The sequence below is a fragment of the Anolis sagrei genome, chromosome 2, assembly GCF_037176765.1.
Source record: "Anolis sagrei isolate rAnoSag1 chromosome 2, rAnoSag1.mat, whole genome shotgun sequence".
NCBI lineage: Eukaryota > Metazoa > Chordata > Lepidosauria > Squamata > Dactyloidae > Anolis > Anolis sagrei.
Window position 1 is genome coordinate 298,232,169 of NC_090022.1, and position 24,177 is coordinate 298,256,345.

At 44.2% G+C, this 24,177-nt stretch overlaps 1 protein-coding gene across 2 annotated transcripts; it reads left to right on the forward strand.

The window, feature by feature from the left end:
* Positions 1-742: 742 nt before the first annotated feature.
* Positions 743-22,376, forward strand: LOC137096154 (uncharacterized). Of its 2 annotated transcripts, XM_067464686.1 has the most exons (7): positions 743-1,019; positions 1,194-1,371; positions 6,892-7,368; positions 10,570-10,713; positions 11,347-11,403; positions 17,297-17,387; positions 21,949-22,376. In XM_067464686.1, the coding sequence occupies exons 2-7, from the start codon at positions 1,317-1,319 to the stop codon at positions 22,157-22,159; spliced, it is 1,035 nt and encodes a 344-aa protein (XP_067320787.1). In that variant the 5' UTR covers positions 743-1,019; positions 1,194-1,316; the 3' UTR covers positions 22,160-22,376. The 2 variants fall into 2 exon arrangements, with proteins under 2 accessions (XP_067320787.1, XP_067320788.1); XM_067464687.1 differs by lacking the exon at positions 11,347-11,403.
* Positions 22,377-24,177: the final 1,801 nt, after the last annotated feature.

Sequence of the window (24,177 nt, forward strand, 5' to 3'; positions counted from 1 at the left end):
CTGCTTCTTGGCAGGGGGTTGGACTGGATGGCCCATGAGGTCTCTTCCAAGTCTTTGATTCTATGATTCTTCAAATAAAAAGGACTCTTCCTTCATTCAAGGTGTGGTGTAATTAATTATTAGAGGGTCCTGTTCCTGTTCTAGGATGAAACAGGGACCAGAAGCGGGGAAAAACTGAATAATTTCTGACTCACTTACTACTTCATAACAGAAATGTCAGAAAAAGCTTCGGAAGGGCAAAGGGACTTCCGGTTTCCTTAAGAACTTCAAAATTGCTTCAAAAAGCAAATATTTCCAAATTTATTCCGAATTATGAAAATTCCGACCAAACCTAACCATGCCTAATACCCATCAAGACCACCTTTAACTATTGGTGCAGTTCAGGGGCAATGACATGGTGATGGGAGTTGTAGTTCACCTGCATCCATATGTATTTTCTACTTCTGATAATGATCACTACAAAATACCTGACCCAGGCATCATTGGGCACGCAAGTTAGTAAAAAATAAAAGAAAACACGTCTTCCTATTTTTATTATTTATTTTTTTTGCAACTTGATCCCATTGGTTTGTGTTCTATTCTCTGAAACGGCCGAAAATAAGCTTGTTGCACCTTGCACGGGACATCACTTTCGATAGGATGGCCATAAGCTAGGGTCAAGGGTTTGCAGTAACACATCCAAGCAACAACTATGCAATGTGGATTGCCAGAATCGGCAGCTTCCTACTTTGGGCGACTTTGTGCCTCCACTCCTCCTTTGTTTGCCTTTATATGAGTGGTGGAAATACCTTGGCTCTCCTCCAGTTTTCAGGACTGTTCCCCTCCATCAGGCTCTTTAGTATTCTCTGCCACTTTTCGGAAAGCTCTGCTTCCAAAGAGGGGGCTCGTTCCTTTTGCCCCAAAGTTTCGGAATACTTATATTGAGCAACCATCTCCAGACACACAGTTAGGAAGTTCTTCCTTCCCAAAGAAGATCTCTGTGTGGCTCCAAAGCTTTCGCTGCCTTTTACTATCGGGAGGTAAGGCAAGGACAGGCGTCTCTGGCCAATGTCACATTTTGTTCTGAGAGATGCAAATCGCATGTCCCCGAGTCTCTCCTTTGTGGATCCGCATCTCCTTGTCACTTTGATCATTAGCATCTTTTGGGTAGAGGGACCCTTGCCATTTAGCATCTTTTCTCCTTCTCCTTCCAGCCCTTTTCCGGATGGACGCAAAGTGAGGCAGCTTCCCTTTTGCAACCCAATTTGTCTTTACAAAAGGAAACTCCTTGTTCTCTCCCCCCATCCTTTGCTCCTGCTTTTCTTTGCTAGCAGACAATGGAGCTTTTCAAAAGTTGCCCGAATTGGACGTTCCTTCTTTTGTGGTTCCAGGGTAAGTTTGTTTTGCACATATCCTTCTTTTTTTCCTAATTTATTCATAATTTGGGGATGTTCTTGATGTTTCCTGCTGGTGGGAATTACTTTAGTTTGCCTCCCCTGTTTGGTCTGCTTTTTGTTTGTTGTGAAGCTGAATCACTTGGAAACTTTTGAAGGATTTTGTGTGCAGAAATGTATATTTATGGGCAGCAGAGCTTGTGAATCCTCTTGGATTGGTGTGAAACCGTACTCACTTCTGTTTCCCCTTCCCAAGAAAAGTGCTTGGTGAATTACGAGAATGAGTGGTGCACCTACACTGAAGAATTAACCCAGTTTGACAACACTGTAACTGGCATGGCTCAATGCTGTGGAATCCTGGAAATTATAATCGTACAAAGCTTTTAGCCTTCTCTGCCAAAGAGTGACAAACTACAATACCTGTGATTTCATAGCATTCGGTCATTGGGTCACAGCAGTTAAAGTGGTGTTGAACTGCATTATTTCTACAGCAGCGTTTCTCAACCTGAGGGTCTGGACCCCTGGGGGGGGGGGTGTGAGGGGGTGTCAGAGGGGTCACCAAAGACCATCAGAAAACACAGTATTTTCTGTTGGTCATGGGGATTCTGTGTGGGAAGTTTGGCCCAATTCTGCAGTCATGCTGGCCACATGACCTTGGAGGTGTCTACGGACAACGCTGGCTCTTCAGCTTAGAAATGGAGATGAGCACCACACCCCAGAGTCAGACATGACTGGACTTAATGTCAGGGGACTACCTTTACCTTTACCTTTTTATCATTGGTGGGGTTCAGAATGCACTTTGATTGTAGGTGAACTATAAATCCCAGCAGCTACAACTCCCATATGTCAAGGTCTATTTTCCCCAAACTCTACCAGTGTTCACATTTTGGCATGTTGAATATTCGTGCCAAGTTTGGTCCAGAACCATCATTCTTTGAGTCTACAGTGCTTTCTGGATGTAGGTGAACTATAACTCCAAAACACAGGGTCAGTGCCCACCAAACCCTTCTGTTTTTTGGGGGGTTTTTTTGTTTTTTTTGGTCAATTCCATTGTTGGTGGAGTTCAGAATGCTCTTTGATGGTAGGTGAACTATAAATCCCAGCAACTACAACTCCCCAATGACAAAGTCAATCTCCTCCCCCCCCCCCCCCCCCGGCCACCAAACCCACCAGTATTCAAATTTGGGTGTATTGGGTATTTGTGCCAAATTTGGTCCAGTGAATGAAAATACATCCTGCATATCAGATATTTACATGATGATTCATAACAGTAGCAAAATTACAGTTATGAAGTAGCAGCGAAAATAATTTTATGGTTGGGGGTCACCACAACATGAAGAACTGTATGAAGGGGTCGTGGTATTAGGAAGGTTGAGAAACACTGAGTAGATGTCCTCTTTTGAGTTAGAGATCTTGATCTAATATGCCATGATAAGAGCTTTTTGCATTTCCAACAAGGAATGCTTTTGCACCCTTCCAGCTTGTGTACCTTCCCAGCCTCTTTCGGGACTTTCCTTACCTGGCCACAAAGAATCATAGAATCATAGAATCATAGAATCAAAGAGTTGGAAGAGACCTCATGGGCCATCCAGTCCAACCCCATTCTGCCAAGAAGCAGGAATATTGCATTCAAATCACCCCTGACAAATGGCCATCCAGCCTCTGCTTAAAAGCTTCCAAAGAAGGAGCCTCCACCACACTCCGGGGCAGAGAGTTCCACTGCTGAACGGCTCTCACAGTCAGGAAGTTCTTCCTAATGTTCAGATGGAATCTCCTCTCTTGTAGTTTGAAGCCATTGTTCCCCGTCCTAGTCTCCAAGGAAGCAGAAAACAAGCTTGCTCCCTCCTCCTCCCTGTGGCTTCCTCTCACATATTTATACATGGCTATCATATCTCCTCTCAGTCTTCTCTTCTTCAGGCTAAACATGCCCAGTTCCCTAAGCCGCTCCTCATAGGGCTTGTTCTCCAGACCCTTGATCATTTTAGTTGCCCTCCTCTGGACACATTCCAGCTTGTCAATATCTCTCTTGAATTGTGGTGCCCAGAATTGGACACAATATTCCAGATGTGGTCTAACCAAAGCAGAATAGAGCATGGGGAGCATTACTTCCTTAGATCTAGACACTATGCTCCTATTGATGCAGACCACACATATTGAGTTTGTTCCCATTGCAATATATGTAAATAATTCTATGTGGGGATAGTTTTGAAGGCTTAGAAATGTCACTTGGTGCAAAGAGCTGCAGCCAGGGGCTTGACTGGGTAAAGGGATTATGCAAGAAAGTGCAGACTTTCCATTTTTTACAGTATTCTAATATATCGGCATGAGCAAAGTGTTTTGGGTTGAAGTCCAAATAGCCGGTAGACTGTTAGGAATTGTGGGAGCTGAAGTCCAAAACGCCTAGAGGGCTGAAGTTTGCCCATGTCGGGTGTAGAAGCTCAAACAGGATTGTATAATTCCGTTTGTTCTGGCCATGCTCATCTCAGGTTGTGATATCCCCTTCTTGCAAAAACCATGAACGAAAGCTTCATCCCAATACTTATTGGGATCTTCCTGGAAGGAAACAGTGAAAGCCTTTCATCTATTGTATGCTCATTTCCCAGCTGGGTTCCTTTGACACAGCCAAGCTGCTCTTTGGTCTTATTGAAGGTATTGTACTTCATGTTCAAGAGGACAGGAAACTCTCTATAGAGTCTTGGGCTTATTCTGAAGCAGAGAAGGGTGGGGGGAACACCCTGTTTTCTAAAGCATGCGAGAATGGATGATCAATGATGCAATAAGAAGAATTTGCTTTCAGGCTTTGAGTGGATCAGGGGTGCATGGCACATGCACAACGTCTTGGTTTTGGGGGCCGAAACATGAGACCGAGGGAAGGTCCCCATTCATGTCTTGCTGGAGGGATGAGGATGGAAACGTCCTCCTTCTTCAGCCTCCATGTGCCATCGCACTTGGGGGCTATTATTCTTAATGAAGGAGGGATGGACGTGGCACCTTTCCCCCAAGGGATTGCTTCTTGCCCTCCTATAGGAAACTGGAACTCCCAAAAACCCAAAACACTGTAAATAACTCAAAATAAGCTTTATTGATCACAAAGTCATTTCTTCAAAGCAATAAGCAGGAAAACTTCAGAGGCGAGAAGGAAAATATATGTTACAGTCTCAATTAGTTCTGGGTCCAAGGAGTTTGAAGCTGAGAAGCCTCACCAAGTTTCCTCTTTCCTCAATGGCTGTGAATGCCGGAGCAAACCACAACCCCAGTTCAGATGGCCTATGTTTTGAAGACTCAGGATCTTCCTTTGGTGCCAAAAGAACCGGCTTGAAGGCGCTTGGGTCTCCTCGGTTATTGTCCAGGACGATCAGGACATAAAACATGACTCTCAAGGGTAAAAAAACCTCAGAACTGGTGCTAAGAGGTAATTTAAATCAGGGTCCTTTAGAGTCAAGTCTCTTATTCACGTCCATGTGGTATGAACTCTGATGGCAGAATGAAAAGAAAAAGGAAGCTCTCCCCTCTTGCAGGAAGAGGTGGACCCAAACAGTACTGATTGACAGCTACAAGCAACCAATCCATAGAACTATACATAAGCAGGGTAAAAAGGGGCAGGATTAAGCATGATACAACAGTTTAAATCTTACAACTAACAGTTCTATACATAGGTGGCGCCACTCGCACCGTCACACTCCATCAAGAATTAAACAGACCTCCTTTACCCAGTTTGGTTGCTGGCTATTGAGGAGGGCTAGTGGAGGGTCAAGAGATGTTGTAGATGTGGATATGAGGTTGAATTTAGACTAGGACCACAGATAAGAGGGTCTGTGCCCGGCAAGTGTTTATCCTAGAATCATAGAATAATAGTTTGAAGAGACCACATGGATTATGTAGTCCAACTCCCTGCTATGCAGGAAAAGCACAATCAAATCACCCCCAATGGATGGCCAGCTTACCTGTCCAAACGCATCTCCCTTTACGTCCCACCTCGAAGTTTAAAATCTTCTGGGGAGGCCCTTCCGCTGAGTTTTTCAGTGTTTCTATGAGTGATGGTCACTTGTTGACTGGATAGGTGTAATGTGTCCAAATTTGGTGTCAGTTCGTCCAGTGGTTTTTGAGTTATGTTAATCCCACAAACGAACATTACATTTTTATTTATATAGATAAAGGCATGGGAGAGGGTAAAGGGATATAAGGTAGGCAAAAGTTATGAGGAAACACATATACTTTATTAAATGTTTGAGAAGGAATGGGGTATCTTTTGAGAGATTTGCTGCTGCAGATTGAATCCACTCATGCACTGATATGTACCAGCGCATGTTTGTGAACCCTTAATAAAAAGATATAAAGTGAAAAACAGGCTTCCGTGAGACGGTTATGGCTGCTAGTCTGTCCGTTGGTCTTGGGAGTCTTGTGGAAAAGGAAAAAGAGATTATTTCATTTTATTTAGGTGTCCTTGGCGAACTAGAAATCATTGGGGTCAGGGTGTGCACTCGTCCAATGACCTTTGACTTATTTGTGGGTCGTATCAAAACCCATAATTCTGGTTCCAAAACTTCCCTTTGACTATACATGAGTATATAGGACTAGCGGTCCCCTGCCATGTGTTGCTGTGGCCCAGTCTGTTGATCTGGAAAATAAAGTAATGAGAAAGTGTTGGTTTCTAATCTGTGTAATGTCTTTATGCTTGTGAGTAAACAGTACTTCTTGTTGTTTCTTTGTCAGTGTTGATGTGGAGAGTGTCTGGTTTGCCCACCCTGGAACATGCAACATATCATTGTCCTTCTTTAAGGGTCCCTTTCAAATCTATGATACTATATCTGTGTGTGTGCAAATCATATATATCGATCTATCTCTATGGCTGGATGGCTCTTTGTCAGGAGGACTGTGATTACGTTTTCTTGCCCTGATGAAAGGAGTTGGATTGGATGGCCTTAAGTATTTTGTGTTGGTCATGGGGGTTCAGTGTGGGAAGTTTGCCCCAATTCTGTAATTTGTGGGGTTCATTCAGAATGGTCCTTGATTGGAGGTGAACTATAAATCCCAGTAACTACAGCTCCCAAATGTCAAGGTCTATTTCCCCCAAACTCCATCTGTGTTCATATTTGGGCGTATTGAGTGCTTGTGCCAAGTTTGGTCCAGATCCATCATTGTTTGAGTCCACAGTGCTCTCTGGATGTAGGTGAACTATAACTCCCAAATCCTTCTAGCTTTTTCTGTTGGTCATGGGAGTCCTGTGTGCCAAGTTTGGTTCAATTCCATCATTGATGGAGTTCAGAATGCTCTTTGATTGTAGGTGAACTATAAATCCCAGCAACTACAACTCCCAAATGACAAAATCATAATTTTTTGAGTGATGGTCACTCCTTGTGTTGTGAGACGTTTAGTTGCCAAATTTGGTGTGATTATGTTCATTGGTTCTTTTGTTTTTAAGGTACTCATTACGCACAGAGCATTTTTATATATATAGACATGTTTTGTATACAAATTGCAGACACGTTACACATTGTTGTTGTCTTATTCCCCGCAGCATCGGGAGGAGAGAGTTTCCTCATCAAAAATGCCCGTCTGGGGAAGTGCATCCACGTCTTCCCTCACGCGGTGGACCAAGTGGGCCTCTCCGAATGCAAGTCCCATTCCCTCCACCATCAGTGGGGCTGGGACCTGGCCAGGCGGGCCGTGGTCAGCCTCGCAACCAAGCAATGCCTGTCCGTCTCCCACCTGGAAGAGTTTGCCTTGGCACAGCTGGGGGTCTGTGGAGGAGAGGGGCCACCCCAGGGTTGGATCTGCAGCCAAAAGGGACACCTCACCCTCCAAGGCTCTGGCCTCCACCTCACCACCAAACCTGGTGGGCACAAGGCCTTCCTGGCCAAAGAGAAGGACAAGTTCAGCAGGTGGAAGACGCTCACCGACGAGATCATCTGCGCTGTGGAGCCAGAGGTGACGGATCCTGGTTTTGGAGATCCAGTAGAGGAACGTTTAGACCCACTGGACTGGGTCCCGGAAAGTATATTTCCATTTTAATCATATAGAGTCATAGAAGATACCTCAATGGCCATCCAGTCCAAGACCCTTCTGTCATACAGGAAGACCCAATCCAAACACCCCTAACAAATGGCCATCCAGCCTCTGCTTAAAAACCTCCAGAGATGGAAACACCATCAGACTCCCAGTCAGTAGCATATCCCACTGTTAAACAGCATTTACTGCCACAAGATTCTTCCCAATGTTGAAGTAGAATCTCTTTTCTTGCAGTTTGAACCCATTGATCCATTGTGTCTGAGTTTCTAGTGCACAGAACACAAGCTAGCTCCCTCCTCAATGTGACCTCACAGAATCATAGGGTTGGAAAAGACTACAAAGGACATCAAATCCAACCCCTTTCAGACATGCAGGAACATGTAATTCAAGTATCTGCAACAGAGAAGGAGACTCCATCTGGCTTAGAGGAAGCATATCCCACTGGCACACAGCTCTTGCTGTCAGGAGGTTCTTCCTAATGAAGAAAATACCCTAGAACTAGGACTTCTCTCAATCTAGACCAGCGTTTCTCAACCTGGGGGTCAGGACCCCTGGTGGGTCGTGATTGGGTGTCAGAGGGGTCACCAAAGACCATCAAAAAACAGAGTATCTTCTGTGTATTGTCGAAGGCTTTCATGGCCAGAATCACTGGGTTGTTGTAGGTTTTTTCGGGCTATATGGCCATGGTCTAGAGGCATTCTCTCCTGACGTTTCGCCTGCATCTATGGCAAGCATCCATCACTACCATCACAACCCAGAGTATTTTCTGTTGATCGTGGGGGATGTGTGTAGGAAGTTTGGCCCAATTCTATCATTGGTGGGGTTCACAATGCTCTGATTGTAGGTGAACTATAAGTCCCAGCAACTACAACTCCCAAATGTCAAGGTCTATTTTCCCCAAACTCTACCAATGTTCACATTTGGGCATATTGAGTATTTGGTCCTGAACCATCATTGTTTGAGTCCACAGTGTTCTCTGGATGTTGGTGAACTACAACTCCCAAACTCAAGTTCAACGCCCACCAAATCCCATGACCAACAGAAAATACTGGAAGGGTTTGGTGGGCGTTGAACTTGAGTTCTGTGTGCCAAGTTTGGTTCTATTCCATCGTTGGTGGAGTTCAGAATGCTCTTTGATTGTAGGTGAACTAGAAATCCCAGCAACTACAACTTCCAAATGTCCAGGTCTATTTCCCCCAAACTCTACCAGTGTTCACATTTGGGCATATTGAGTATTTGGTCCTGAACCATCATTGTTTGAGTCCACAGTGTTCTCTGGATGTTGGTGAACTACAACTCCCAAACTCAAGTTCAACGCCCACCAAATCCCATGACCAACAGAAAATACTGGAAGGGTTTGGTGGGCGTTGAACTTGAGTTCTGTGTGCCAAGTTTGGTTCTATTCCATCATTGGTGGAGTTCAGAATGCTCTTTGATTGTAGGTGAACTATAAATCCCAGCAACTACAACTCCCAAATGACAAAATCCACTCCACCCCCAACCACACCAGTATTCAAATTGGGCATATCAAGTATTTGTGCCAAATTTGGTTCAGTAAATGAAAATACATCCTGCATATCAGATATTTACATTATCACTACCTCTGAGGATGCTTGCCATAGATGCAGGCTAAACGTCAGGAGAAATGCCTCTACAACATGGCCATATAGCCCGAAAAAACCTACAACAACACAGTGATTCCGGCCATGAAAGCCTTTGACAATACATTTACATTATGATTCATAACAGGAGCAAAATTACAGTTATGAAGTAGCAATAAAAATAATGTTATGGTTGGGAGTCACCACAACATGAGGGACTGTATTAAGGGGTCACAGCATTAGGAAGGTTGAGAACCACTGATCTGGAAACTACTCTCATATGGAAACAGCCTAGAATTGCATTGACTTTTTGAGCTGCTGTGTCACACTAGACTCATGTTTAGCGTATAGTCTATTAGATCCATTTTGCATGGACTGTTTCCAAGCCAGGTGTCACCCATCCTATATGTTTCTCCCAGGCCATTTACAATACAGATTACCCCAGAAGACAATACAATCTTCATATCTGCAGGGGATACGTTGCCAGATTTCTCATTGCTTTGCGAACCCACAGATAATAACAATCCCTTTTGCAATGAAGGACATGAGGCTTTAGAATTCCATGGCTAGATAGAGTCACACTGGAGAGCCTAGAAAATATATACAAAGGGCACATAAATTAAACTCCAGGTAAGGAACCCATGGATATGGTAGTTGTGCTGTCGCACGCTGGGCCTGTGCATAAGACTGTAGACAGGACATAAATTCTGTGTGCCCAACGGGACGCCGGGGCTGCCTCAGATTAAAGGCCCTTGGATTTCCTTAAAACAGAGTCTTTAGATTGCTTAAAGGTTCAACAAAGTTCTTTATTATTGAAAACAAACAGGTACTTTAAGGCTTTCTTAACAGTCTATTGGCTCTCTCTCAATCTTGTCCACGGGGAACAGGCACTATCTTCACAACTGTAATTTAACTAATGGGGAAATCCTTAACTTCTAATCTGGGCAGTCTGTCTTTGCCTCTGTTGGCGTGGAGCCCCTACACCCGGTACCAACTGCGTCTGGCTTCCGCGAGTGACCCTTACCAAGCAGAGCTTTGTAGACTTCCAGGGGAAAAGGAGTTCAGGTTTCGGTGATGGCTGGCTGAAGTCCTTCAGCAAAGGAGCTGTAAGGCTGTATGATCCTCGGCCAAGCTGTGGGCTGTCTAACCCCGGCCAAGCTATGGGCTGTATATCTCCCCGGCCAAGCCGTAGAAGACGAAGCTTTCTACAGGAGCTCTTGGTATCATGTCCTGCATAGAAAGCTTCTCTGTGTGGACTGAACCCAAACTGGCTCCTATTCCCTCCAAAACCCAAAAAGGGGGCGGGGCCAGAGAACCTAACTATAATTGACAGGTGGCTTGCCCTATGATTGCAGCCAAAAGAAGCCACCTATCTGCAGAGTCCCTGAAACTTAGGACTACAACAAACATTCAATGCAAAGCAAACAAAATTGGAGCTCCCGGTACAGTTGTACCTGCACAGTAGTTGTACTGCATAGTTAAACCACGTCATTTCTCTACTTAGATGTTCACTGAGGCCCCCATCCCTGCAGCTTTCATATCCAGAAGAAATGTTGATGACCACCACTTGGCATCTTTTTTCCTAGGTAAATCTACAGCTTCTTTTGAGCTTCGCATGACCTTTCCCGTCAAGGCTACCACTTTCCCTCCGGCCACCATTTGGGAAGATTTGTCTAACATCACCAGCACTTTCCCAAAAAATGAAGATGGGGGCTTTGCAGAAGATCAAGGTGAGTATTGCAAACAGAGCTGTAACCAAGGCAGAAGAAGACAGGAGAACTTTACGGGGCAAGGAGTACTATTTAGACAGAGATGAACCAAACTCCCAGTTTGTGTTAAACAATTTAATTAAATCAGCACTTACTTTCTGGCTGTCTCAGTCATAGAATCATAGAATCAAAGAGTTGGAAGAGACCTCATGGGCCATCCAGTCCAACCCCCTGCCAAGAAGCAGGAATATTGCATTCAAAGCACCCCTGACAGATGGCCATCCAGCCTCTGCTTAAAAGCTTCCAAAGAAAAAGCCTCCACCACACTCCGGGGCAGAGAGTTCCACTGCTGAACGGCTCTCGCAGTCAGGAAGTTCTTTTCGATTGCGAAAGTGGCGGGACTGAGAGCAGGTCCCTGCCAGAACATCTTAACAGCCTTGATGGTTCATAGGGGAGAATACGTTTATAATATACTATTATTATATTTATTTATACGTTGCTTTCTTCTCCTAAACAAGATTATTAAATGATACCAAAAGGAACTCAATTTTGAAACCCAGGGGCATGAGTGCCAACAAAGATTGTTCAAACAGAGATACCTTCTTTTGCTCCATGTCATTTCATCTCATTCTCCATATTTTATTTCTTCACCAGAAAGATACACCCACCACAAAAAGCATCCAAAGAAAGCGACAGGCTCCCGACATCCAGGTAGGGTGGAATCCAGAAAAGACGCGGGAAACAGAATGGATACTCAAGGCAAACAAATATTTCTGGAATTCGCTACCAGAGAATATGGTGATGGTTATTGGTGTAGGTTTATTTATCGTGTCATCCGCAACCAGAACACTGTACCACATTTCTAACAGAACAAAGCAAACAAACAGATTTAAAAAACACACACACACACATTTTGCAAACTTGGTAGCTGATTAAATGTCCTTTGACCAGTATCTGGCCACTTGGAGTGCCTCTGGTGTTGCCGCAAGAAGGTCCTCCATTGTGCATGTGGCAGGGCTCAGGCTGCATTGCAGCAGGTGGTCTGTGGTTTGCTCTTCTCCACACTCGCATGTCGTGGATTCTACTTTGTGGTCCCATTTCTTAAGATTGGCTCTGCATCTCGTGGTGCCAGAGCGCAGTCTGTTCAGCGCCTTCCAAGTCGCCCAGTCTTCTGTGTGCCCAGAGGGGAGTCTCTCATCTGGTATCACCCACGGATTGAGGTTCTGGGTTTGAGCCTGCCACTTTTGAACTCTCGCTTGCTGAGGTGTTCCAGCGAGTGTCTCTGTAGACCTAAGAAAACTATTTCTTGATTTAAGTCGTTGACGTGCTGGCTGATGCCCAAACAAGGGATGGGCTGGAGATGTCTCTGCCTTGGTCCTTTCACTATTGGCTGCTACTTCCCAGCGGATGTCAGGTGGTGCAATACCGGCTAAGCAATGTAATTTCTCCAGTGGTGTGGGGCGCAGGCACCCTGTGATAATGCGGCATGTCTCATTAAGAGCCACATCCACTGTTTTAGTGTGGTGAGACGTGTTCCACACTGGGCATGCGTACTCAGCAGCAGAGTAGCATAGCGCAAGGGCAGACGTCTTCACTGTATCTGGTTGTGATCCCCAGGTTGTGCCAGTCAGCTTACGTATGATATTGTTTCTAGCACCCACTTTTTGCTTGATGTTCAGGCAGTGCTTCTTGTAGGTCAGAGAACGGTCCAGAGTGACTCCCAGGTATTTGGGTAGGTGAAAGGCATTGGTGTAGGTGAAAGGCATTGAAACAGCATCAGATCCTATCTGATCTTGGAAGCTAAGCGGGGCCAGCCCTGGTTAGGGCCTGGATGGGAAATTGCCAATGAATCCCAGGCACTCCTAGGCTATCTTTCAGAGGAAGGAACTGGAAAAACCTCCTCTGAGTCTTCCTTGCTTCCAAAAAGCCTATGAAATATCTCAGGTTGTTATGAATAACTTTCCCACATTGGAAAAGAGTAACCCACTTCAGGCACCAATTATGTCATGTGTGACTTTTCAATAACTTTCAAGCATAGGTTCTTTTTATTGCAATTTCCAGTGTGAGGGTATATCAGATTACAGAAAACATTTAGACATACAGACATACAGGTTCTATGCAACTACATCGGATTTACAATTACATGGCTAACAAACAGGCAAAGGGGAATTACATTTTCACTCAACATTCACACACATGTGCATGCATTCATCCTCATGCACCCAAATATTTTCCCTCCTTGGAGAAGCACCTGTTAGGCCAGACCCTGCTTTCCTGCAGCCTGACAGCGCATAGTTCCATAACACCAAAACTTCAAAACACCGAAAGGCCAAAATTTCTTCCCTTAGTGCAATGCCAAGGGCCAGATCTCAGTTTCCCATACAGCAGAATCTGACTCCCCGCACAAAATCTAAGACTCTAGAACAGTTCTCAACCTGGGGTCCCCAGATGTTTTTGGCCTACAACTCCCAGAAATCCCAGCCAGTCTACCAGCTGTTAGGACTTCTGGGAGTTGAAGGCCAAAAACATCTGGGGACCCCAGGTTGAGAACCACTGCTCTAGAAGCACTTCTTCCTCTTCCCTTGAAAAAGAAGCCCCAAAGTGACCAGACTGCTCCCATGCAAATCTGCCACTCTCCATAAGTGCACTATCTCCTTCCCATGGAGCAGATAATAGCGGGTGGAACAGACTCCACCGGTCTGTCACATTTTGACCATTATTACATTGGATCTTTTATATGAATATTCTGCTGATGTAGTTCCAAAGTTGTAAATTAATGATAGATGTTTTCCATCCTGGATCCATCTCAGTTTCCTGGCCAGATGTTGCTCTCTTCTTGATTGGTGTTGACAAACACAAGGCTTGTTTTGACTTCCTTCTTAACATTGTAAACATTTCTGTTATCACTGTCCCAATTCTTACCAGAGTTTACTTTTCAGCTCTTATTAGCAACTTTTAATAACAGTCCAGCAAGCAGGTAGTTAGTCATTGCAGGCAGAGGCAGCCCTAGGTAATTTTCAATGGTTAGCAAACAGTATTTGGTGCCCCCACCACCACCACCAACCAATCACTGATATATATTTTCTGTTCGTCATGGGAGTTCTGTGTGCCATATTTGGTTCAGTTCCATCGTTGCTGGAGTTCAAAATGCTCTTTGATTGTAGGTGAACTATACATCCCAGTAACTACAACTCGCATATGTCAAGGTCTATTTTCCCCCAAGAGCGCCCCTGGGCAAAATCAACTATACTGCAAATGCTTACTTTGCATAATGGCTTGAGCCGCCCCTGATTGCAGGCCTTAATATTATACTGGTGTCTCCAGAATTATTAGTTCCATCCATACATCATTCCACTCTTCCATTCATTCCCACACATCATATTAAATCCACATTTATAAAATCTGCACATTAATTTTTTGTGACAGGGTTACCATAAATTGACAGGGGACTTGAAGGTACACATAAGGACAATGCTGCCCTACAGATATTCTTTGATGGCATTCTCCATCCTTCATCATTATTGGCTGTACTGCCTAAGTATATAGGGAGTTGCAGTCCTAAAATATTATCTGAATTCTGTTATGATTCCCACAATCTGGCACACATATTTCTGGGATTAAATTCCATCCGACTGAATGGGCCATACATCTGAATAGATATGTATATGCCTTGATTGCAAGAGAATTGATTACAAGCCCAGATAATGTCAGCATCTTGTTGTTTGTCCTCCATATCTCTCAAAGATATGGTTCTCTATACAAAGAGCTTTCAGCTGTCATGACTAATAATACCATGTAACACATTTTTTGCTACTGGATTATAAATGTCATTTCTTCATTGGTTCTATCATAAAAACATGGGAAAAATTTATTAAACTGCAAAAACATTGTTTTTGTAGGAGGGACATCCTGCACCACATTTTGCTCTAGTTTTTTCATCGAGTCTCAACCACTTTAACATACTTTGTGGCAGTCTGTCACATTGCCAATGCTCTGCCAATATTTAGGCAGAGATGAACCAAACTCCCAGTTTGTGTTAAACAATTTAATTAAATCAGCACTTACTTTCTTGCTGTTTTAATAGTCCAAAACATAATACATAAAGATAGCACTCAGCCACAGAATATAAAACAAAACTGTCAGCAAACACTGTTGGAGATTCAAGATAACACCATAGTCAAAGGTCCAGTCCAGTGGTCAAATGCCGAGAGTTCAAGGGATCAATAGTCTATACCAGTGTTTCTCAACCTGGGGGTCGGGACCCCTGAGGGGGTCGTGAGGGGGTGTCAGAGGGGTCGCCAAAGACCATAAGAAAACACAGTATGTATTTTCTGATGGTCATGGGGAATCCATGTGGTAAGTTTGAGCCAATTCTATCGTTGGTGGAGTTCAGAATGTTATTTGATTGTAATGAACTATAAATCCCAGCAAGTACAACTACCAAATGGCAAGATCTATTTTCCCCAGACTCCACCAGTGTTCACATTTGGACATATTGAGTATTTGTGCCAAGTTTGGTCCAGATCCACCATCACATGAGTCCACAGTGCTATCTAGATATAGGTGAACTACAACTCCCAAACTCAAGATCAATGCCCATCAAACCCTTCCGGTGATTTCCATTGGTCATGGGAGCCAAGTTTGGTTCAACTCCATCGCTGGTGAAGTTCAGAATGCTCTTTGATTAGAAGTGAACTATAAATCCCAGCAACTACAACTCCCAAATTACAAAATCAATCCTCCCCCAACCCTACTAGCATTCAAATTTGGGTGTATTGGGTATTTGCGCCCAGTTTGGTCCAGTGAATGAAAATGCATCCTGTATATCAGATATTTACATTATGATTTATAACAGTAGTAAAATTACTGTTATGAAGTAGCAATGAAAACAATATTATGGTGGGGGGTCACCACAACATGAGGGACTATATTAAGGGGTCACGGCATTAGGAAGGTTGAGAACCACTGGTCTATACCATAGTCAGAAGCCAGCCCAATGATTCAAGTTTCCAAGGTTCCAAAGGTTCAGGAGACAGGTCAGGATACCAAAAATCCACAAACCTGGGGAGAAACCATCAGCATCTACCACCAAGATAAAACAAATACTTTTCTCCCAAAGATCAGTCCCAAGGCTAGCTCCTTATATCCAGAAACACTCAGATGCAACCTATCTCTTGCATGCTTCCACCCTTAATTGCTTTCACCCATGAACTCTTACTTACAGATTGTTGTTGTTGTTCATTCGTTCAGTCGTCTCCGACTCTTCGTGACCTCATGGACCAGCCCACGCCAGAGCTCCCTGTCGGCCGTTACCACCCCCAGCTCCCTCAAGGTCAGTCCAGTCACTTCAAGGATGCCATCCATCCATCTTGCCCTTGGCAAGATTACTCATAGAATCATAGAATCATAGAATCATAAAATCAAAGAGTTGGAAGAGACCTCATGGGCCATCCAGTCCAACCCCCTGCCAAGAAGCAGGAATATTGCATTCAAATCACCCCTGACAGATGGCCATCCAGCCTCTGCTTAAAAGCTTCCAAAGAAGGAGCCTCCACCACACTCCGGGGCAGAGAGTTCCACTGCTGAACGGCTCTCACAGTCAGGAAGTTCTTCCTCATGTTCAGATGGAATCTCCTCTCTTGTAGTTTGAAGCCATTGTTCCGCGTCCTAGTCTCCAAGGAAGCAGAAAACAAGCTTGCTCCCTCCTCCTCCCTGTGGCTTCCTCTCACATATTTATACATGGCTATCATATCTCCTCTCAGTCTTCTCTTCTTCAGGCTAAACATGCCCAGTTCCCTAAGCCGCTCCTCATAGGGCTTGTTCTCCAGACCCTTGATCATTTGAGTCGCCCTCCTCTGGACACATTCCAGCTTCTCAATATCTCTCTTGAATTATGGTGCCCAGAATTGGACACAATATTCCAGTTGTGGTCTAACCAAAGCAGAATAGAGGGGTAGCATTACTTCCTTAGATCTAGACACTATGCTCCTATTGATGCAGGCCAAAATCCCATTGGCTTTTTTTGCCGCCACTCAACCCTACTGCCGCCACTCAACCCTACTCAACCCTTTAGAACTAAGACTTACATTAACCCTTCCATCACCAACTGCTAGGCCTGCCACCACCAACCACCATCAATTGCAGAACATGATACATGACACAGCCACAAAAACAAAGCTTCTGGAGTAGTACAACTACTTACAATCAAACAGGAAATAACACTTTCAAACCAGGAACAGATTTTTTAAAGAATTGTTACACAGTGTAATCATTAATACATTCCTCCCCTTCTTGAATTTGTGTTGTGCTTTTCAAAGCCACCTGGGTTGGTGCCAGCCACCATATATCATAGCAGTGAGTTCCACAGTTTAATTATAGAATGCATAAAAAAGTCCTTCTTGATCATTCCAAATTTGCTAGCTATCACTGGGAGGCAAATAGCTAGGTATTGACGTGTCTATAAAGACATTGTGCTGCAGAATGCACTTTGGGGCAGTGAAGCAAGGCTTTTGATGGAGGGAAACTGCTTAGATCAAGGAGTTGAAGGAAACAGAAGCAGTTGAAGAGGGAAAAATGGGTTGAAATATACAATTCTGTTTTTCAGGTACCAACTGGAAGATAGTCATGCTTGTTCTCAGTCCCGTGGCTTTTATCCTGGGATTGGTCATTCTCCTGCTCAACATCCACTACAACAGGTAAGTGGACTTGATGCAATATTAACATAAATAGAATGCCATCAGGGTGGGAAACTAGACAGTCTAATGCAGTGTTGCTCAACCTTCCCAATGCCATGACACCTTGATATAGTTCCCCATGTGGTGGTGACCCCCAACCATAAAATTATTTTCGTTGCTACTGTTATGAATCGTAATGTAAACATCTGATATGCAGGATGTATTTTCATTCACTGGACCAAATTTGGCACAAATTTCCGATATGCCCAAATTTGAATACTAGTGGGGTTGGGGGGCAATGATTTTTTCATTAGGGAGTTGTAGTTGCTGGAATGTATAGTTCACCTATAACCAAAGAGTATTCTGAACTCCAACAATGATGGAATTGAACCAATCTTGGCACACAGAACTCCCCTGACCAACAGAAAATACTGGAAGGTTTGGTGGGCATTGACCTTAAGTTTGGGAGTTGTAGTTCACCTCCATCCAGAGACTCAAGCTAGGATGGATCTGGACCAAACTTGGCACGAATACTCAATATGCCCAAATGTGGACACTGGTGGAGTGGGGAAAATGTGGACATTGGGGAAAATAACATTTGAGGAGTGTCATTTCTGGGATTTATAGTTCACCTACAATCAAAGAGCATTCTGAACCCCACCAACGATAGAATTGGGCCAAACTTCCCACACAGAACCCCCATGACCAACAAAAAATACTGTGTTTTCTGATGGTCTTTGGCGACCCCTCTGACACCCCCTCATGACCCCCTCAGGGGTCCCGACCCCCAGGTTGAGAAACACTGGCCTAATGGAATACTATTTATGGGAAGCTCCTGCGCATTCTTTGTCTGGAATTGCTCCCAAGGCACCACTCACGACCAGAAGTACAGTTGTTTTCTTTTCCCCAAAGTGACCAAATCTCATAGTGTTGTAGATCAGCCTGAGGCTGATGGGTTCACTGATTATTTAGAGAGGATTGTGGGATTTCCTGGAGCATGAAGTGATGAAGGTTCAAGTCAGGGAAATGATGGTTCTTTCTGTTAGAAACCTGACTTGGAGGATAGTCCAGGGCTTCAAGGTCAGCTAGAGGAGCCAGAAACTGCAACATTAGACAAGGAGTAGAGCAAAGAGCTAAGTGATATGGAAGGCTCCCAGGGAAAAACACCTGGAGCTACAGAGCTCAACAAAAGACTTCATTTACAGATCAGAGAAGAAAATAGGCAGCGTCGGTGAGCGCCATTACATGGGAAAGTTGTGGAAAATATTTATGGGAAACAGAATGATTTCATGGGTGTCTATTAAATAGCAAATTGTTTACCTAAGGATTAGTTCAGGCAACGTAGCATTCTAGTGAGAAGCTAGGCCCGAGTTCTCTGTTTCTTGTTTCAATTCAAGCTTTTGTTTTGGATTTAAGTATCCTGGAAGTTTTCTATGTGCCTTGTTTTTGCATTCTTGCTCAAGGTGCTAATTATACCTTTTTTCTTGTGGACTGAAGCTGTACTTGTGATTTTTTTGTCTATTCCTGGACTGTGTACCTTTGGATCTGTATGATACATTTGGAATTACTGTTTGGCTGTCACTGTTTGGCTTGTCACTGTTGTTGCTAAACCTTTTTTTGGATTATACATCTTTTTTCTTTATTCCTGATTTTTCTTATACTTTTTATGTTTTTAAAAACTGCTTGCTTATATTCTGAATTCCTGTGTGATGTTGTGGTCATAGGTGTTTCCAGGCCTAGGGTGCAACACATAGCTTTCCAAAGAAGGGAATCCCAGAGCTTTGGGCAGCCACTGAGGTCCCTTCTATGCTGTCATATAAAGTCCAGATTATTTGTTTTGAACTGGATTATAAGGAAGTCTAGGCTCATATAATTCTGGGGTGTCGTGTGAATTTTTGGGCTGTGTGGCCAACGTGTTCTCGCATCATTTTCTCCTGATGTTTCGCCTGCATATGTGGCTAGCAACCTCAGAGGATCTGATGATACTCCTTTTCCAAGGATGTTCTGCTAATATTAGCAATGATTAAATATTATTAATTATTATATATTTTATATTATTCATATATAGTAATTATTAATTCGAGGAGCCCCCGGTGGCACAGTGGGTGAAAGCACTGAGCTGCTGAACTTGTTGACCAAAAGGTCAAAAGGTTCAAATCCGGGGAGCAGCATGAGCACCCGCTGTTAGCCCCAGCTTCTGCCAACCTAGCAGTTCGAAAACATGCAAATGTGAGTAGATCAATAGGTACTGCTCCAGCGGGAAGGTAGCGGTGCTCCTTGCAGTGATGCTGGCCACATGACCTTGGAGGTGTCTACGGACAACGCCGGCTGTTTGGCTTAGAAATGGAGATGAGCACCACACCCCAGAGTCGGACACGACTGGACTTAATATCAGGGGGAAACCTTTACCTACCTAATTATTAATTAATATCATATATATGATATTAATTCAGTTTTAATGTTTGTATATTTGCAGATTTTAAATAGTATTGATATGGGTTGTTGTAGGTTTTTTCGGGCTATATGGCCATGGTCTAGAGCAGTGGTTCTCAACGTTCCTAATACCACGATACCCTTAATACATTTCCGCATGTTGTGGTGACCCCCAGCCATTAAATTATTTTCATTGCTACTTCATAATTGTAATTTTGCTCCTGTTATGAATCGTTATGGGAATATTTGATATGTAGGATGTATTCTCACTCACTGGACCAAATTCGGCACAAATACCCAATATGCCCAAATTTGAATATTGGTGGGGTTGGGATGGGATGATTGATTTTGTCATTTGGGAGTTGTAGTTGCTGGGATTTATAGTTCACCTACATTCAAAGAGCATTCTGAACTCTACCAATGGTGGAATTGGACCAAACTTGGCACAGATCTCCCATGACTAACAGAAAATACTGGGTTTGGTGGGCGTTGACCTTGACTTTTGGAGTTGTAGTTCACCCACATCCAGAGAGCATTCTGAACTCCACCAATGATGGAACTGAACCAAACCTGGCACTCCAATGACAAACAGAGAATATTGGAAGGTTTTGATGGGCATTGACCTTGAGTTGTAGTTCAAATACATCCAAAGAGCATTGTGGACTCAAACAATGATGGATCTGAACCAAACTTGGCACAAACACCCCATATGTCCAAATATGAACACAGATGGAGTTTGGAGGAAATAGACCTTGACATTTGGAAGTTGCAGTTGCTGGGATTTATAGTTCATCTACAACCAAAGAGCATTCTGAAGCCCACCAACGATAGAATTAGGCCAAACTTCCCACATAGAACTCCCATGACCAACAGAAAATACTGTCTGCGGTGGTCTTTGGCGACCCCTCTGACACCCCCTTGTGACCCCTCTAGGGGTCCCGACCCCCAGGTTGTAGGTTTTCTTCGGGCTATATGGCCATGGTCTAGAGGCATTCTCTCCTGACGTTTCGCCTGCATCTATGGCAAGGATCCTCAGAGGTAGTGAGGTCTGTTGGAACTAGGAAAAAGGGTTTATATATCTGTGGAATGACCAGGGTGGGACAAAGGACTCTTGCCTGCTGGAGCTAGGTGTGAATGTTTCAACTGACCACCTTGATTAGCATATAATGGCCTGACAGTGCCTGGAGCAATCTTTTGTTGAGAGGTGATATGCTTTTAATGTAAGCTGCTTGGAGTCCCCTTGTGGAGAGAAAAAGCTGGAGTATAAACATAACAGGAGCCCCCGGGGGCGCAGTGGGTTAAAGCACTGAGCTGCTGAGCTTGTTGATCGAAAGATCGCAGGTTCGATTCCGGGGAGCGGCATGAGCTTCCGCTGTCAGCCCTAGCTTCTGCCAACCTAGCAGTTCAAAAACATGCAAATGTGAGTAGATCAATAGGTACCACTCCGGCGGGAAGGTAACGGCGCTCCATGCAGTCATGCCGGCCACTTGACCTTGGAGGTGTCTACGGACAATGCTGGCTCTTCGGCTTAGAAATGGAGATGAGCATCACACCCAAGTGTCAGACACGACTGGACTCAATGTCAGGGGACTACCTTTACCTTTTTATAAACATACTTACTTACTTACTTACTTACTTAGGCGATCCCTCGTTGGACGAGTAAGATGGTCTTCCATCATGGGTTTCCCTGTGGGTCCGTATGTGGCTGTGGAGCCCTATTCTTGCTCTGCATCTTCTTCCACAGTGAGGGCATTGGTTTCCAGGTGGAAGGCGGTCCCGGTCGGGGTTGGCTTGATGCGCCTTCCTCCTGGCACGTTTCACTCTTTCACTCTCCACTCGTGCCTCCTCAAATTCTGCAGCACTGCTGGTCACAGCTGTCCTCCAGCTGGAGCACTCAAGGGCCAGGGCTTCCCAGTTCTCAGTGTTATAAACATAACAATCTCATAATCTCAGTTGTTATAAACATAAAAACAACAACAGCAACAGGAAATCTTTCACACAGATCAGGAGTTTGGGCTGATTAATCTATGCCTTGGTATCATCAAACGCATACGTTTCAATGTGCAAATGCTCATGTACGATACTGGGAAACCTCATTCTGGATTTCAGAGCACATCACCTTGAATATGTCTTTTGATTCCCACTTTAGGAAGAAGAAGAGGATGCTGTCTGTTCTGAAGAGCCGTCAGGTGAGGCAGGAGGAGGGCCTGTCCTTACCTGGGACACCTGCCTCCAGCCCTAAGGTGAAGGTGGTCCCGGCATCCCCTTCTCCTTTGCTGAAACACGGGGAGATTATGATCGAATGGAAAGACGGGACCATCACCCCTCTCTTTGACAGCACCAGCGAGCAGAGATGCTAAACGGGACTTGAGCTGAAGGCGTTGCTGCTAAGAAGAGCTCATTTGCACAGGATGCCGTGTTCCTGCCTTAATTTAGAGCTGGCACGGGTCAGCTTGGGCCCTCCTTCCAGGTGTTTTGGACTTCAACTCCCACAATTCCTAACAGCCGCTCTCAACTATGCTTTACCACCTGGCTATCACTAACCAAATGCCTTCATTCAAATGCTGCTTGTGTTAAAAAAAAAATACTCAGTGTGGATAATACAACTGTTTCTCAGACTGGCCATTGCAGATTTGCATAGACCACTTCAATAAAGGTTTGCATTTGTCTCCTGGTCCCAAAAGTGCTGAGCTGTTCACTGCAATTTTAGTCTGGATTTCAGCTGGTTAACCAAGGTGAAGAGGCATACTTGGGTTGCAGACAGCAATTTGGGGAACTTAGCTATTCTACATTGCCATATACCGTATTTATTTATTTATATATTTATTTGCGACAATTATATGCCGCCGTTCTCACCCCGAAGGGAACTCAAGGCAGCTCACAGAATTGTGTCAAAATTTGGTGTCAATTTGTCCAATGATTTCTGAGTTACATTACTCCCACAAATGAACATTACATTTTTATTTATATAGACTAGCCATCCCCTGCCACACGTTGCTGTGGCCCAGTCTGTGTATATGTGTTTTGTGTGTGTATATATGTATATATGTGTGTTTATTTCTGTCTATGTGTACATAGAACATTAGGAACATTAGGAAGAACTTCCTGACTGTGAGAGCCGTTCAGCAGTGGAACTCTCTGCCCCGGAGTGTGGTGGAGGCTCCTTCTTTGGAAGCTTTTAAGCAGAGGCTGGATGGCCATCGGTCAGGGGTGATTTGAATGCAATATTCCTGCTTCTTGGCAGAATGGGGTTGGACTGGATGATGGCCCAGGAGGTCTCTTCCAACTCTTTGATTCTATGATTCTATGATTCTATATGTGTGTTTGTGTATATATATATATGGTTTTGCATGTGGGTTGTAATGTTTTGTTTTGTTTTTTTTTTTGCTTTTTAAGTCTCTTCCACTGTGTTTTTCAGTGTTTTTATGGGTGATGGTCACTCATTGGCCTGATAGGTGTCTTGCGTCCAAATTTGGTGTCAATTCGTCCAGTGGTTTCTGAGTTCTGTTAATCCCACAAATGAATGTTACATTTTTATTTATATAGAAGACTAGCCGTCCCCTGCCACGTGTTGCTGTGGCCCACATGGGGGTTCTGTGTGGGAGGTTTGGCCCAATTCTATCGTTGGTGGGGTTCAGAATGCTCTGTGATTGTAGGTGAACTATAAATCCCAGCAAGTTCAACCCCCCAAATATCCAGATTCTATTTTCCCCAAACCCCACCAGTGTTCATATTTGGGCATATTGAGTACTCGTGTAGAGTTTGGTCCAGATTCATCATTGTTTGAGTCCACAGTGAACTCTGGATGTAGGTGAACTACAACTCCAAAACCAAAGGACACTGCTCCCCAAACCCTTCCAGTACTTTCTGTTGGTCGTGGGAGAACTGTGTGCCAAGTTTGGTTCAACTCCATCGTTGGTAAAGTTCAGAATGCTCTTTGATTGTAGGTGAACTATTAATCCCAGCAACTACAACTCCCAAATGACAAAATCAATTTTTTTGAGTGAAGGACATAAATTGGGTGGTTAGGTGTCTTGTGTCCAAATTTGGTGTCAACTCGTCCAGTGGTTTTTGAGTTCTGTGAATCCCACAAATGAACATGACATTGTTATTTATATAGATAGTGATGCCTTCAGACCCATCACTGCTCAGAGGGTCATTGAGGTTTCTCCTGACCCATGGCTGCTGCCCAAAGGAGACCTGGAGATCTTTATGAAGTCTGGTGATGTCATCTAACCCATCACTGCTCAGAGGCTCATTGAGGTTTCTCCTGACCCATGGCTGCTGCCCAAAGGAGACCTGGAGATCTTTATGAAGTCTGGTGATGTCATCTAACCCATCACTGCTCAGAGGCTCATTGAGGTTTCTCCTGACCCAT